The 15,359-nt window shown below is 49.8% G+C and overlaps 2 protein-coding genes across 2 annotated transcripts in view; both read left to right on the forward strand.

Moving 5' to 3' along the window:
• The first annotated feature begins 3,576 nt into the window (after nucleotides 1-3,576).
• FCF1 (FCF1 rRNA-processing protein) lies at nucleotides 3,577-8,298 on the forward strand. The gene is made up of 8 exons (XM_032188483.1): nucleotides 3,577-3,617; nucleotides 3,710-3,777; nucleotides 3,905-3,979; nucleotides 4,070-4,218; nucleotides 4,710-4,782; nucleotides 5,199-5,286; nucleotides 5,689-5,783; nucleotides 7,661-8,298. Exons 1-8 carry the CDS (start codon nucleotides 3,615-3,617, stop codon nucleotides 7,707-7,709), a joined length of 600 nt encoding a protein of 199 aa, XP_032044374.1. The 5' UTR covers nucleotides 3,577-3,614; the 3' UTR covers nucleotides 7,710-8,298.
• Nucleotides 8,299-12,121: 3,823 nt separating this feature from the next.
• The window catches only part of YLPM1 (YLP motif containing 1), a 43,211-nt gene continuing 39,973 nt past the window's right edge, over nucleotides 12,122-15,359 (forward strand). The window contains exons 1-2 of the mRNA XM_032187973.1: nucleotides 12,122-12,289; nucleotides 12,521-13,216. Of these exons, the coding sequence (XP_032043864.1) occupies nucleotides 12,122-12,289; nucleotides 12,521-13,216 (864 nt within the window). The remainder of the gene's footprint in view (nucleotides 12,290-12,520; nucleotides 13,217-15,359) is intronic.

Genomic DNA, 15,359 nt, shown 5'->3' on the forward strand with positions numbered 1-15,359 from the left:
ATCCATGTAACTACTTCATTTCATAGGACCTCCTGAAACCGGCAAGTTCAATATTAGAGGGGTAAAAAAAAAAGGAAAAGCACCACTATAACATGTCCCTGTAGGCTTCATTGAGCTCCTGGGTTTCCCAGAGCAGCCAGGAAGCTGTGTGCTATTCAAGAATAGCTCTAAGGACCAGGTAGCACTGGAAGGCCAAAAAAATGCCACAAAATGCCATATATTATCACAACCTATTTTTTCCTATGTCTAGAGCACTACTTACAGGCAAGCAGAAAGAGGAAAACAGGAAAAAAAAAAAAACACGCTGCAAGCTCTTGGACCTTTGAGCAGATGAGACAGATTTTTGCCACCGATGTTTTAAACCTTCAGAAAACTGTTTAGCTCATACGGCATTTCAATTTCAGCAGCACAACCCACTGAACTGCCGTTTACTGTCAGTACTGAGATTTAAATAAAATCTAACAGCAAGAATTGATGCAGCCCACATTAAAAAAAAAAAAAACAAAAAAACAGGACGTATGCCAGAAGAGAAGCCACAGAGCCTACACAGTTGGTACCTACTCATTCAGAACCCAGATTACGTAAAGGAGTGAGAATGAAGCGGACCCGGGCTCACCACGGCAGCTCCCTGAAGTGCCACCTCCCCTGGGGATGTGAGTGCCGTGCTCCTCCTGCCTGCCACACCACTCCTTGCTCCCCGCTCTCCTACCTTCCTCCTCCGATGTCTCATTGCTCTCCATCCCAACCATCACACAGAGCCACCTGCATTTGCACGCTGCCACTCGGGCTCTAAGCTTTCCAACTCGCAGGAAAGCCGTCAAGTTTTTGAAGGTGCTGCAGAAGAAGTCAGACTCGCGCTGTCTTTTCCTCCCCCTCGCCTCAGGGAAAGTCCCACCCACTCAGCTATTTTCTCCTTTCCTCTGGTTGAACGAACACGTTGCAGTCCCCAGGGGCACAAGTTCTTATTTCTCCTCTTAGAGGAAGCTTCAGGTTTATAAACTCTTCTCTCTGTATATTTAGAATCACAGATTAGCAATTTCTTTGATATTTCAGTTCTTCCACAGTATATATCCGACACACAGTCTTTAATGCTCACTTGCCTGTGCCACAAGTGCCTGGCTGAACCTCTGCTCCTGCCTGGCTTGGCGGTGAAAGGTGCGCACCTCCTCCCTGCACAGCTGAGGAATTTCACAGAAACTCTCCACGGCTTTGCCGTCTGTGAGACGTCCCAGCATCTTACAGCATCAGTCTCTTCAGGTCACCAAAAAAGCAGCAACACGGAAGTGACACTGTGGGTTCACCTACTCAAACTATTTCTGCCTCAACCCATAACCCTTTCCCTTCTGAAAAAAAACATGCTACAAGCGACAGCTTCTCTCAAGAGAGGAGGAAAAGACCTGCAATTTCAACTACAAGGGTTTCTGAAGTCAACTAAAGCCTCCCGATCGGGGCTGCAGAATTTCAGAGCAACCCCCTGTGTCCAGCAAGCTGTCTCCTTCAATCAGCCCAGCAGCTTCTCCTTTTAATCATCTCGACGTGAAGCGATAGGCGAGGCGCCAAGTCAGGAGGCCAGCAGAGATGAAGAGGCTGTGACACAACCACGTTCCCTCGAGCACACACGTTGGCAGCAGCTTTAAGGATGCTCCTGCAGCTGAGAAACACTGGGTAAAGATCCGAGCCGCTAGTAGCTGGTGTTCAAGACAGGTTGCCACTTGCTTAGCAGAATGCAGATCCAAATTAAAATAGAATCTGTGCTAAGAACCGCCACAAGCTGGGAAACTAACTCAGAAACGCTGCAGCATAAGGTGCCATCCTAGCTGGGCTGAAAAACTGCTGAATTGACCTTACAGATCCAGATCCAAGGGCACGGCAAGCAATGGTCTCCTGCCATCTGCAGGGAAAATGGGGATTTGGAAAGCTTCATCTCAAGGAGAAACACTTGCACAATTAGGAGAGACGGCATGGACCCGTAAGGTAAACAATACCAGTGCCATTGCTTCTCTCGAGGCAGCAAGGAAAACAAGGCCAGTAACAGGAATAAGTTTTGTTTGCTTTACTGTTTCTGCAAAGCCAAAGGAACACAAGGCAAATCTCCTGGAAAAAAATAACCAATGTGTTTGTACATAGAGGGGAGCTATAACAGTGATGGCACATTTATGGGGCTACAGCTACAGAGCCAGCTGGGGGCATGCTATAAAGGACAGATTTACTCAGCTCCTAAAAATCTTCTATGCCTCTTGGAGTTTTCCTGGTGTGCTGATAAATCTAACACTTTTTCTTTTCTCCCTTGAGAAGCTCCAGCATTAAGAAGAAAAATGGTTTATAACCCTTTCTGTGGTTTGATACCGCCTCAGAGAATTCAAGCTGAAAGCACTGTGCTTGCCTCTGAGCAGGACATCCCCTCCATCCACGTGTGCAGTGTCCACCACCACCAGCATCTCGTGCCACACACAAGGCAATTTTCCTTTGAATGAAAAGACTTGGTATTTTCTCACATTAATGGAAGCGTGCACGAAAGAACAAGCATGAATGCTGATGGGAACTTGCTTTAAAATACACACTCAGAAGACTGAGGAGTCAGCTCAAAAGGCAGGGAGCTGACTCCTGTATCAGCCACCAAGGACAAAAGGCGCAATGACAAAGGTCTGTACAAGGTAAATCTGCCCTTCTCTCTCCAGGGCTGGCACTTATCACACACGCATTTACACACAACCCCAATGAAACACCGGCAACAGAAAAATGAATGAATATGGGTGAGTTCTGCCAGCTGCCTGAGGGCTTTTCACCCCAGCTGAGCAATCCCTCAGGGTTGTGAGTTCCTCCCCAAGCAGAGCGAGCCAGCCGGGCAGCAGCTCTCTGGCCATCCTCCTGGGGATGATGTCCCCTTTCCTCCTCCACCGCTCCCTTCCCTGTGAGCCCCCCAGCTCTCCTAGCAGTGCCGGCACAGCCCCACCAACCTCATCTCTCCCCCCAGCAGTGAGCTCTGGTCCATCACGAGCGCGCTTTCCTCAACCAACTCCTCGCAGCCTCACTGCTGGACCCTCGGGCACGTTCCCAGCAGCGAAGCTCTCCAGGAAGAAGCTTGCTCAGGGGCTGCAGCCACACTTTTTCCACCCAGAACCGGCTGTGTCTGTGTGACACCAGCAGCCACAGGTCCTGGCTACCCCAGGGACACACAGGAGGGAGCTGAGCGCGGCGAGGCCCGGCTCCCCTTCCCCTGCACCTACAACCCAGGCACCAAACCCCCCCTCAAGGGCTTTGCTCCCTGGGGCGCTGAGGCTCAGGATAAAGCAGCGGGGCTCCTTGGGGAGCCCTCCGCAACCCGGGGCCGAGCGGGGCAGCACGGGGACACCGGCTGCGGGGCTCCCACCCCCCGGCGGCCCCCCCGGGGCCGAGCCGCACGGCCCCGGCCCCGCTGCGGGCAGCCCCCCGGTGCCGCAGCCCCTTCCCCGCGCTGGTTACCGAGGGCTCCGGCTCCGGTGCGGCGGCTCCCGGCTCGGCCTCCCCGGGAAGTGACGGCGGGGCCGGCCCTGCCCGGCGGGGCGGGACACGGTGACGCCGGTGGAGGCGCCGGAACTGGTGCTGGTGGTGCTGGTGGTGGTGGTGGTGGCAGCATGGTGAGGGGGGACACGGGGTGAGGGGACCGGGGGGACACCGCGGGGACAGCGGGGAGCCGTGTCCTGCTGACGGCGGCCGCGTCTCGTTGCAGGGGAAGCAGAAGAAGGCGCGGAAGTACGCGGTGATGAAGCGCATGATCAGCCTGCGGGACCAGCGCATGTGAGTGCCCGCACGGGGATGGGGATGGGCATGGGGATGGACACAGGGACGGTCCCGGTGCTGCTGGGATCCCCGCCGGGCCCCTCCGCTGCCGCCGTCCCCCAGCGGTGCCCCCGCTTCGTTGCAGCAACGAGAAGGAGCGGGCGAAAGCCCCCGCCAAGAAGAAGGAGGAGGACCCGAGCGCCATCAAGGAGCGGGAGGTGTAAGTGCCTGCCCTCGCCCGCTACAGGCTGTAGGAGCTCCCCGCTCCTCGGTCACAGCTGACTGAGGTGAATCCTTGTCTTCCCCGCAGCCCCCAGCATCCGTCCTGCCTGTTCTTCCAGTACAACACGCAGCTCGGGCCGCCGTACCACATCCTGGTGGACACGAACTTCATCAACTTCTCCATCAAAGCCAAGCTGGACCTGGTGCAGTCCATGATGGACTGCCTCTACGCCAAGTGTGAGTGGCGGCCGCGCTTCTGGGCCGCGTAGGATGTGCCCTGTCAGCCTCACACCACTGGCTGAGGGCAAGAGAAGCCTTGAAAAAAGCTACGTGCTGTAGTGAGCTCATGGAGCTCGTTCTCAATGGCCTACGGTAACTCTGGACCAGCCTGTGGTAACCCCAGAACCACCCTTGGTTTCAGTCAGACAATTGCCTTAAACACTGATCTCAGCAAAAGTAAAGCATTAATAAGTTAAAAATCTAAAATTTCTGTGGCATTGTCAGACTACTCCTCGGTGGTTTTACACTTCATCACTTTGCTCTTAGCAGTTCAAAACTGCGAATATGTTACAGAGTTCCAGACAGATGGACATGGAGTCCCATGCCAGATAACTGTTCCAGGGCATGTGCTCAGTGCTGTAGAGGTCTGTATAGAAATACTGTTTTGTTCTAATACAGACTTTGAATGTTGTCTTTTTTTTTTTTTTTTTTTTTTTTGTTGCATTTAGGTATTCCATGTATCACAGATTGCGTAATGGCTGAAATTGAGAAGCTAGGACAGAGGTACCGTGTGGCATTAAGGTACGTGCGGGGTGTTCCTCTCTGTTTCTACAACTTAGTATTCTGATATAAAGAAATTTAAAAAATGACAAGGACTTGCCATGATGCTGCTATTTTACTAGAAGGATTTTAGGTCTTGAGCTGGGTTTTGTTTCTCTGGGTTTATGAGATCAGTATTATGGGTTCAGCGAGAGCTTAACATTGTGGGGATCTTGGAACCCCACTAACAAGTACTAAGAAAAACTTAGCCAGACAAATTGCATGCTGGTTTTGCTCCTCATTACGGTTGACTGAACTGTACCATTTGCTCCAAGCCCTTGTTTTGAGTATAACCTGCTGCATGTCACAGAAAGAAGTGTTCCTGTTCCTCTGTATGGTATTACAGTACACTTCTCCTGGTCTGATTGCCGTGATGCTGAATGTACGTATCCCCACAGAATTGCCAAGGACCCTCGGTTTGAACGCTTGCCGTGTATGCACAAAGGAACCTATGCTGATGACTGCTTGGTACAAAGAGTCACTCAGGTACTAATGTTTCTGAAAATTCCTGAACCCTGCTAGTTACTGATGGCTTAACTTTTCTGCAAAGTAACTGCAAAGTCTTGTAAAGGGGCAGTTTCAGTCCCTAGCACACCTTTCTTTGGAGGAGTATCTAGCCTTCCCCAAGCATTCTTGCATAAGACAGCATCAAGAAGTGTGGGAAAGTTGTCGGCTGGAAAGGCTGGACAGCCTTTAGATGTTTCTCGGAATCTGTTTTGGTGAGCAGAAGGATGTTATGCCTATGGAATAACAAAGTCCTAGAAATGCCTCACTAGACACTAGCAGCCCTCTTGTGTTTACTGAGCTAACTGCACTGAGGTTTTTGCTTGGCTTTGTCTGTGTTTGCCAGTTCACTAGTAATGAATCTGACTTGCCTCTTCTTTTCAGCACAAATGCTACATAGTGGCCACAGTGGATAAAGAGCTCAAGAGGAGAATACGAAAAATCCCAGGAGTGCCCATAATGTACATTTCCAGGCACAGGTAAGGGACCTCTGACATCGATGCCAGGCTCAGTCATTGTCTGACAAGGACTCTGTTGCCGTGTATTTCTTTCCTGCACTGTCTATAGCACAGGTTGTACTAAAGGGCCTAGTGTTTGCACAAAAGTAGATGTATAGCTGCATGTGGGAAGACTGGTTGTAGACCCGCTTTTATTGCAGCCTCCATGTTCACTTGCTTTTATCTGGAAATTTGTTTCCTTGAGGCCAGTGTTTCCATAGTTCAGGGCTGCTTAGCAGCAGCAGGATCAAGGCTGTCAGGCAAGTGCATTCTATAGATTTTTGAGGAAACGTTCCTGTTCCATGTTCTATTTGGAAACTTTGTGTACCCTCCGCTAAGAAACTGAATTTGCTTTTTAGCTAAAAATCAAACCAACTTGGAAAGACGCTACTGCAGCAATTTCAAAGCAACAGATTTTTCCCATATGTGCAAGCACTGGCTTGCTTTAATATATATATATTTTAAATACATATACAGTAGAAGCAGTGATCTACTGTAACAGCATTTGCTTTAGTTTGTTTGCTGTTCCTTCTGAAGTGCCTGTTGTAAAGGCTAGACTAAGAGGACTAGTCTCCCGCTCTACTCTGCGCTGGTGCGGCCTCACCTCGAGTACTGTGTGCAGTTCTGGGCACCACAGTATAAAAAGGACATGAAACTGTTGGAAAGTGTCCAGAGGAGGGCTACGAAGATGGTGAAAGGCCTGGAGGGGAAGACGTACGAGGAACGGCTGAGGTCACTGGGCCTGTTCAGCCTGGAGAAGAGGAGGCTGAGGGGAGACCTCATCGCAGTCTACAACTTCCTCGTAAGGGGTTGTCAAGAGGCAGGAGACCTTTTCTCCATTAACACTAGTGACAGGACCCGCGGGAACGGGGTTAAGCTGAGGCAGGGGAAATTTAGGCTGGACGTCAGGAGGGGGTTCTTCACAGAGAGGGTGGTTGCACACTGGAACAGGCTCCCCAGGGAAGTGGTCACTGCACCGAGCCTGTCTGAATTTAAGAAGAGATTGGACTGTGAACTTAGGCACATGGTCTGAACTTTTGGGTAGACCTGTGCGGTGTCGAGAGTTGGACTTGATGATCCTTAAGGGTCCCTTCCAACTCAGGATATTCTATGATTCTATGATTCTATGATTCTATGACTTTACTCATGTTCATTTGTCATATACACTGTTTTAATATCTCTTGTGCATAATTACAACACAGAAGTTTTATCTTGCGTAGAACCTATGCCAAATTGTTTCAAAGTAGGGTAGATATGTTTGGTAGCATGGTAGGGAGAAGAAATGGGATGTGGAGAGAAAACAGTCAGTTTTTAGATGAGATGGGAGAGACACTGGGAGGCAGGTGTGCTAACAGTGGAGAGAGTCTGGTAATATGCAGACAGAGAGCAGAATGTCAGAAATGAGGAGGCAAATTGCTAAAATTGCATAAACACATGGAGTTCAAACTGATCTGTAACTAGAATGTGATTAGGAGATTTTCTCTCAAAATATCTTTGCCCCTACTAATTTTGCCCTTGAATTCCAAGTCAAATGGACAACGTTCTGTTCTGCACAGTGGGTTTATTCTTAAAGCCTAAGGCAGATCTTACAAAAAAACACTCTTTTTTTCCTTCTCTGGGGATAGTGACTTCTTGAGATGCCTGAGCTCTAAAGAGTTTGAGGTTAATGCTGGGGGGTAATCTTATGAAATCTACTTTTTTCTCAGAAGTAATGTTTTTTCCCTCTTTACGATCTGAGCTGAGATAGAAATGCAATAAAGCTGTTTGTTGTTCAGTCTCCCTGTAAGCATTTTGCTGCACAGGGAGGGGAACTGTATGGATCAGGTTGTCTTCATACATTTTCCCTCTTTCTTTTGCAGATACAATATTGAGAGGATGCCAGATGATTACGGAGCTCCTCGATTCTAACCTCTCCAGCCAAGCCATGAACGCCAGGACTCTAAGCCAGGATAAGGGTCCTTCTTTTCCCAACCCTCCTGCTTTCTTTTTTGCTGGGACCCTGCTCATAGGATTGTGGGTGATACTGGACTGACTTCATAGCCTTGACCCTCTAAGAAAAAACTATTTGTAGGATTCTTTTTTTATTCATCCTTGTTCTGACTGCACCTGATAACCTATAGCTGGGAGGAGAATATGGGAACAAGAGGACTCTATGGACAAGAACATGCCTAACTCCCTCTTCGTTTTCGTGTTGGGATTATTCAAAAAGGTGATTTTGGCATTCTTAAATAAATATAAGTGGTGGTCCAACTATGACTGAGAATGGAACCACAGAAGTATTGGAAGTTTCTTATTTCTGCATCTGCAGCAGCATGAGTATTTCCTTGTAATACTCCCTCACATCTGTCCCACAAGCAAATTGGAGGCTGCATTCTGAAGAAAAGCCGTCAAGTCTACACCAGTAGGCTGCCTTCTCTGGACCAGTGCTCTGAAAAATTTTATTTTTGGGTTGATGGGCTTTTATTCAACTGTATCTCAATACATTGAGTGGAATCAAGTTGTGTCCTGCTCCATGTTTCCTAAACTCAATGTGTCCTTGTTCATCTTCTAACCCTCACTTAGGTACTTAGTGCATTCTTAACCTCTCTTCTTACCAGTGGAGTTTGTACTTAAGGTATAATGGCATCATCTTGCAGCATATTTTTACTGGATCAGCCAGCAGCCCAGCTTTTTTGCTTACAGGCAGAATGATGATGAGAGTTGTTGGGTCTGGACATACCTCTCCCTCTTGATTGCTTGGCACCTATGCACTTCAAAGTCTCATTCCTTTCCATAGGTGTCATGGAAGAGGAGAACACCGGTGTGTACAGGAAGGTGTCAAAGTGAAAGGTGTTAATGTGGGGTGGGAGCAGAGTAAGTGGGGAAAAACCAGAGCGATGGCTGCAGATCAAGTGAGTCTCAGAGACCTGCAGCATTTGCAGCAACATGGGAAGGAAGTGGTCAGGAGTGAGATGGTTAAGCCAGATGGAGAAATGCAGTGGAAAAAGTACTTCAAAGCTATATTGCTTTTGTCTTCCCAGAGGCATGCTCTGCATTCTCATATCTTCCCTATTACTCTTTTATTTTTAGTAATTTATTTTGCTCTTCTGATCTCTGTTCCTCTGTGGTGAAGTGAATAGTTTTAAGCCTGAGTGATGAGAGAGGAATTGAGTCACCGGAGGCTCACATGCTGCAGTGTGCCTCCTGGCCAAAATACTGGCGATGGGGTGTGAACGGGAGACTGAAATTGATATGCTTGGTGTAATTAAGAAAACGTCCAAACTCTTTAATAGAGCTTTTACGCTGTGGTGTCTTACACTGGTGCAGGCTGCAGAGAATGGCTGAACTCAAATCCCTGTAGGCTAGGCAGCATAGTGAAAATAACACTTCTCTGCTAATCATTTTCTGTCCTTGGGAAATGTCCCTACATGCTAATAACCTTTGTGCTAGCACATTCCTTTACAGCTGTTGTAGGAAACTTTGGGAACACATCAGACTTATCCCCATACTACCTCTTTGCTTGCTGCAGGCTCAGCTGCTACACTTATCCGTGAAATAACAGCGTGCTGACACTTTCAGAACACATCAGCCCCTTCCACGCTATCACAGCTGAAGTTTATCTTCTCCACCTCCAGCCAGGAAGAGGGCAACCAACCAACCAACCAACCTGAAATTTGACACAGTGTAAAACTGTACGGGTCAAAAATAATATCCTTAATTTTCTACTCTCGGTTCAAGTCATGTTTCTTTAAGCTAAAAGTAAGTATTGTCATGAACATTTGAAGGCCACACTTAGTCAAACAAGGACTGAGGAACAGTTGTAGGATTAGATCTATTTTACTTGGTTTTCAGAGCAACACTAGTTTTAAAAGACTTATTGGAGGAGAGTTAACTAGAATTGTCCCCATACAAATAATTTTGCTTGAGTTAAGCTAAATTAAAAGAGACTGGAGGAGAAAGAAATGGATGCTTATGGTAGCATTTGACAAAGTCTTTTTCACGATGGGGAGGTCAAAGGCACAGCAACATGATGAATCTGGGGATTGTTTGCCAGCAGAATGCTTGTTGGATAGACTTCATGAAAATACATGTATGTCGAATGAACTGTTGGTAGGAATACAAGCAAATATGCACATTTACAAGAAACTTTAAGAAATAAGAGACTCAGTAATCTGCCTTGCTTGTTTTGGTAACCTGAAGAACCTGTTACTAGGAGGCATAAGGAGCTGCTCAAGAAGTACACTTCTTGAGGGTTGGAGGATGAGCAGCAGGGAAATCCATCAGCAAATTTTTGTAAAGTGAGTGTAATCGGCAAGACAGAAAATCTTGGGCATTAATGCAAAGAGCCTGATGAGAAGAGGAACTCAGGACAGGAAAAGACAACCTCAGTCGTCAAGTCCAACCCCAGCAGTCCTCAGGGAACCTGCGGTTCAGACACTTAGTTGAAGGGAAAGTATTTACCCCATGTGCACCATGTCATCCCAGCCTCAGATCCAACTTGCAGTAGGTCAGAGGTGGGAAAGATCATTATCTGCATAATAAGAAAGAGCTTGGTAAGTGAGAATGCTTTGATGTTCCTACGAATGCAGAACTCTGCTGGTCCAAACCAGAAGATAAATTCCTGCCTGACCCAACTCTGGCACTTGATTTAAACCTGCACACAAGTTAAGATAACAAACAGATGCCTGCAATGTTTCCCAATAACTCGAGGATTTCCAGCTTCCCCCACAACATCCTGTCTTTTCCCATAGCCAGTTTCCATAGCTTCTGAAGACAGAGAAAACAATCAGAAAAATCCACCAAAAAAAAAGTCTGAAGTTATGCAAGAAAAGGAGAAAATAATTAACCTTCTTTTCTGGGGGCCACCAGAAGGCCCAGGATTGCTGCACCATTATCACCACTGAAGTGAGGAAACTTTAGCTACTGATCCAAGATGTGACTTGGGCTATTTGAGGGGTAACCGAAATGTGGTAGAACAGCAATTAGGAAGAGCATGAGCCGTTCAAAAAACTAAAAACAGCTGAATGACATACACTAATAATGTCACAGACTGTAAAAGAGCAAGATGGCATGGGATGGACAAAACAGGGTTGCTTTAGGACAAGGTAATGTTGGGTAAAGCCAGTAATAATCTTGGCTGGGAGGAGACAATTCTAGTGCTGCCGAAAATAGATTTGAGTATTGACAGAAACATCTCTCAGGCTATTTGGAAGCTACACTTAAATTCAGCCTCCCAGATGTAGCTCAGAAAATGCTTGCTACGGCAAGTGGTTGAGTCCGTGTATTTATTGGTAAGAGGAAGTAACGGATTTCTTCATGGCACAACAAAAACCACAACAAATGGCAAGGAGATTGGAAGAGACTGGCCTGTGTGAAGGAACCGTGAATAAACTGATGATGAGGGAACTCAGGAGGATAAATCAAAGGATCTTTGCCACAGAAGTTTTCTATTTTGAAATGACAGGCTTTCAGAGCTTAGTGAGTAAACTAGGCTAAAGGGCTTGGGGATATAAGTGTTACGTGTAGGATTTGGAAGAGGCAGGGGTAAGAGGTGCAAATGCTATCAGGGAGTCATATTCACTGTAAGGGAAATAATACGTTAGTGTTATGTCATAGGTTGGACTAGGTGATCTTGAAGGTCTCTTCCAATCTAAATGATTCTGTGATCCTGTGAATATAAAGGAGCGCCACAGGCAGAAAATGATCAATAACCACCTCTGGGCAGGAGAGTTGTGTGTGTGGAACTGAGGTGGTTTCCCCAAGGATTTGTGTGTCATCATCAAGTTCAAACTCTGAAGTTTTTCTGGGAGATTCTCGTTTGTGTTTTCTGACTGGGCAGGGACGCTGCTCTCCAGCCACGAACTGGAGACCATGGGGACAGCTGCCCGGGCTGTGGAGGGACAGCAGGCAGCAAGGCAGCACCGCCGCCGTGCTGCCTGAGGTGATTTCCCACATAAAACGCTCCGCTCCCATTGTGGCCACTCAGTTTATCCCCATCACATCCCTGTGAGGTGAAACAAGCCCTCCTCTCACTTCTCCACACACACCCCCCACCCGGCTCCCTCCCCGCGCACACAAAATGGCCGCCGCTCCTCCCTCCCCCCGCCCTCAGGCAGCGCGACGCTCTACCCTCTCCCCTCTCCCCCCTCCCTCTCCCCGTTCCCCACCGCCCCCCCGATAGGCGGCGCCGAGGGGGCCGCTCTAGCGCGGCGCTGCCTCTCTACTGCCCGGGAGGCCGGCTCAGCTCCCCGCGCAGGCGCGCTGGGGCCTCCCTCCACCTCCACCACCGCCTCCACCTCCGCCGCCGCCGCCGCCGCGGCCTGTGGCAGCGCCGCCCCGCCATGTACCCGGCCTGGGGCTTGTACGGCGCGGCGGGGCCCTACCCGCCGCCGCCCACCTCCATCCCCCCGCCGCCGCTCCCCATGCCTCCCCCGGCCGTGCCGCCGCCCGCCGTGCCGCCGATGCCGCTGCCCAGCTACCCGCCGCCGGGCCCCGCGCCCAGCACCGCCGCTCCGCCGCCGCCTCCTCCTCCTCACCCTCCTCCTCCTCACCCTCCGCCGGGCGGGACGTCGGGGTTCCTCAGCCTGCAGGAGCAGCACCTGGCGCAGCTGCAGCAGCTGCAGCAGATGCACCAGAAGCAGCTGCAGTCGGTGCTGCTGGGGCCGCCGCCGCCCCCGGGGCCGCCCCCCCCGGGGCTGCCGCCGCCGCCGCCGCTGCCGGGCTCGTTCGGGGACTGGCAGCAGCAGCAGCACCAGCAGCAGCCGCCCCCAGCCGTGGCCGTGCCGCCGGTGCGCAGCTACCAGAAGCAGTTCGCCCACCGAGAGCCTCCGCCGACGGCCTCCGCCGCGCCGCCACCGAGCCGCAAGCCCCGCGACGGGCAGGAGCCGCCCGGCGGCCACGGGGAGTGGGGCGAGCCCCTGCCCTCGTCGCCGGTGCCCATGGACATGGAGCTGTCGTCGCCGCCGCAGTCGCCGCAGCCGAACGCCGGCCCCCAGCCCTACCTGCACCCCCCCCCCTCCGGCCAGCCCTACCTGCCGCCTCCCCAGCCGGAGCCCTACCTGCAGCCGCCCCCCGGGCAGTCCCCGCCGCTCCAGCCCTACCTGCCCCGGCCCCAAGCTTCGCAGCCTCCCCCTTCCTTCAGCGAGCCGCCCCCTTCCTACCTGGAGCCCCCGCCGGCATCCAACGCCGCCCAGCCCTACCTGCCCCCCCCCGGGCCGCCCTACCTGGCGCCCCCCCAGCCCTACCTGCTGCCCTCGCAGGCGTCCCCTTCCCAGGCAGCTCCCTCCCTGTCTGCCCCCAAGGCTGCCCCGCAGCACTTCACCCCCCCTCCGGCGCTATCCCTGCCCGAGGGTCCCCAGGGGGGCGGCCAGGACAGTGGGGCCCCCCCCGAGCAGCACGGCGCCCCGCAGCCCGACCCGGCCACCATGACCCCGCAGGTGAGGAAGGCATCGCCCGGCTCCCCGCTGGATGCGGTTCCCCCCACGGGTCCGGGGGGCTCTGGAGAATTGTTTCCCAAAGCGCAGCAGGGAGGTGAAATGCACCGAGCCTTCGCTGGCTTCATCTTGTCCTCTGTAGGGTGCTGCAGGGGGGCTGCTTATGACATGTTGCAGCACCCTATTTTGCCCTTGTTTTCACTAATTTCCTCGTTGAGCTGTCCTTTGGGGACCCTGTTTCAGTTGCTCTGACAGGTACAGAGTTGTGGCTGTTCACTCTTAGCAGCTACGCTTAAAGCTGCCGTGGTGCCTCGTTGCCTTTCACTCTCCGGAAATCAGTTTTGTGCTGTGCGTTTGGTCCTCCAGTATGAGATTGCATAGGGCATGTGAGAGTGTCCTGGTTTCGGCTTAAACCACAGCAGAGAGAAGTGTTCTGAAATGCTTTTTTTGGCAAAACGTACTCTTATGGCTGAGGCTGTGTACTTTTATAGGTACAGTAGGGCCAAAGTGACCACAAAGTGCACATGTGCTTAACATCCTAGATGGGAGCGCTTCCTCTGCAGGTGATGTTCCTGTCCTGATGTGTGAAGTTAGGGACAGTTCACTTGTTGAAGGCTGAGCGTGGACAAAGGCGTGCGAGTTGAGGTGCTCAGCTATAAGGATACAGTTTCCTCAGATTCGCTGAGGCTTCTGCAGGGTTTTAGGGTCAGTTTGTAGAGATCCAGTTGCAAGAACAAAGCCTGTGTATGTGCTTTCAGAAGTTGATGGATTTTATTTAAGTTCAAAATACACATATTTTTGACAAATTGAACTTAGGATACAAATGTGGAGCTAAGCCTGCAAAACTCCTGTTGCCTCATGTTGAAGTTGGTGACGTTTTAAATTTGTCGGTCGTTGAGACACCTTTGAATTTGTATCCATTCAAATTTCATACCTGAGCATAGATGCATTTGGGAATGTGCCATTTTTAAGTTTGTTCCATGTAGCTGATCCCTGCCTAGCAAAGTGATTCACAGATTTAATTTCATGAAGGTTTTGAACAGTATTAGTTCATGTCTTACAGTGGTAGGAATGGGATTATTTTTCTTTTTTTAACGCCAAAACCTTGGAAAATCAGATATTGAAAGGGATGTTAATTTGGTATTGAGGCTGCTGCTGGATTCTTAAATTACTAAACTCCCGATCAAGCACTGAAGTAATTCCTCCCCCATTATGAAGCCAGAAATTTCATAACTGCTAAGATTTCAATTCTTCCTCAGCACTTGTCCTTCCCAGAATAATCACAATTAATGTGTTATTGTACTGCACGCAGACAGAGCAGAATGCTGCTGAAAAGCATCTCCAAAGTTTACCTTGTCTGTTTCATGAGTGTTTGTACAAACAATTTGTATCTTAAGTAGTTCTTAGTCTCCTACACAATTCAGTGTTAATTCAAAAGGAATATGGTACTTTGCTGGCCATAAATTTGATAAAATTTTGACTGTCTGGCTGTACTACAAGACAGGATTTGGGGCAGCAAATCCTTACGCAATAGGAATAGCGAAAGCAAAGTAGTGAGGCTTTCTTGCTAGCGATTTTAAAAGCTTAGTGGGGACCATAACTCATCACTTATAAAATCCTATTAAGCTCTTTTTTTTTTTTTAATGGTAATTGAAAGCAATTCTTTCTGTTCTCATCCAACGGTAGCAGCGGCTGCAGCCAAAACAGATGGGTGTTTTTCTCTTAACAAAGGAAATGCTGTGCAATTTGCCAGTGCTGAGTACTCTGCTGTTTCCCTTTCAAGTGTAAGGTACTTTTCTTTGCTGGGACAACCTTTAGAGTTTAGTGCAGTTTTTCCCAAGCATACAGTCCGGGTAGGTTTCTGGCTTCTTGTCTTTCCCCGCAGTTAGATACAGCTCCTGACAAGTTCTGTTCAAATGCTCCTGGTGTTTCCTTAATGCTCCATCTGATGTTTGCGCGCCGTATGCTGCTATTTATTTACAGTAGGGAGCAAATCTGAGCGGGTGCAGCTGTACCCATAAATATGTATTTATATGCTTCTGGTAAAGCTACCGCAGCTTCACCGGGTCACCTTTCAGCAGCCTCTCTAAAATCCCTCCTCTGTTATTTTGGCATGGCTCTGGACATGGCTGGGCCGATATCGCCA

The sequence above is a fragment of the Aythya fuligula genome, chromosome 5 (assembly GCF_009819795.1).
Source record: "Aythya fuligula isolate bAytFul2 chromosome 5, bAytFul2.pri, whole genome shotgun sequence".
NCBI classification, from domain to species: domain Eukaryota; kingdom Metazoa; phylum Chordata; class Aves; order Anseriformes; family Anatidae; genus Aythya; species Aythya fuligula.

Coding starts and splice junctions, on each gene's coding strand:
- FCF1 (XM_032188483.1), top strand. Junction 3,980..4,069: donor GCCATCAAGGAGCGGGAGGT/GTAAGTGCCTGC, acceptor TCTTCCCCGCAG/CCCCCAGCATCCGTCCTGCC. Junction 4,219..4,709: donor GGACTGCCTCTACGCCAAGT/GTGAGTGGCGGC, acceptor TGTTGCATTTAG/GTATTCCATGTATCACAGAT.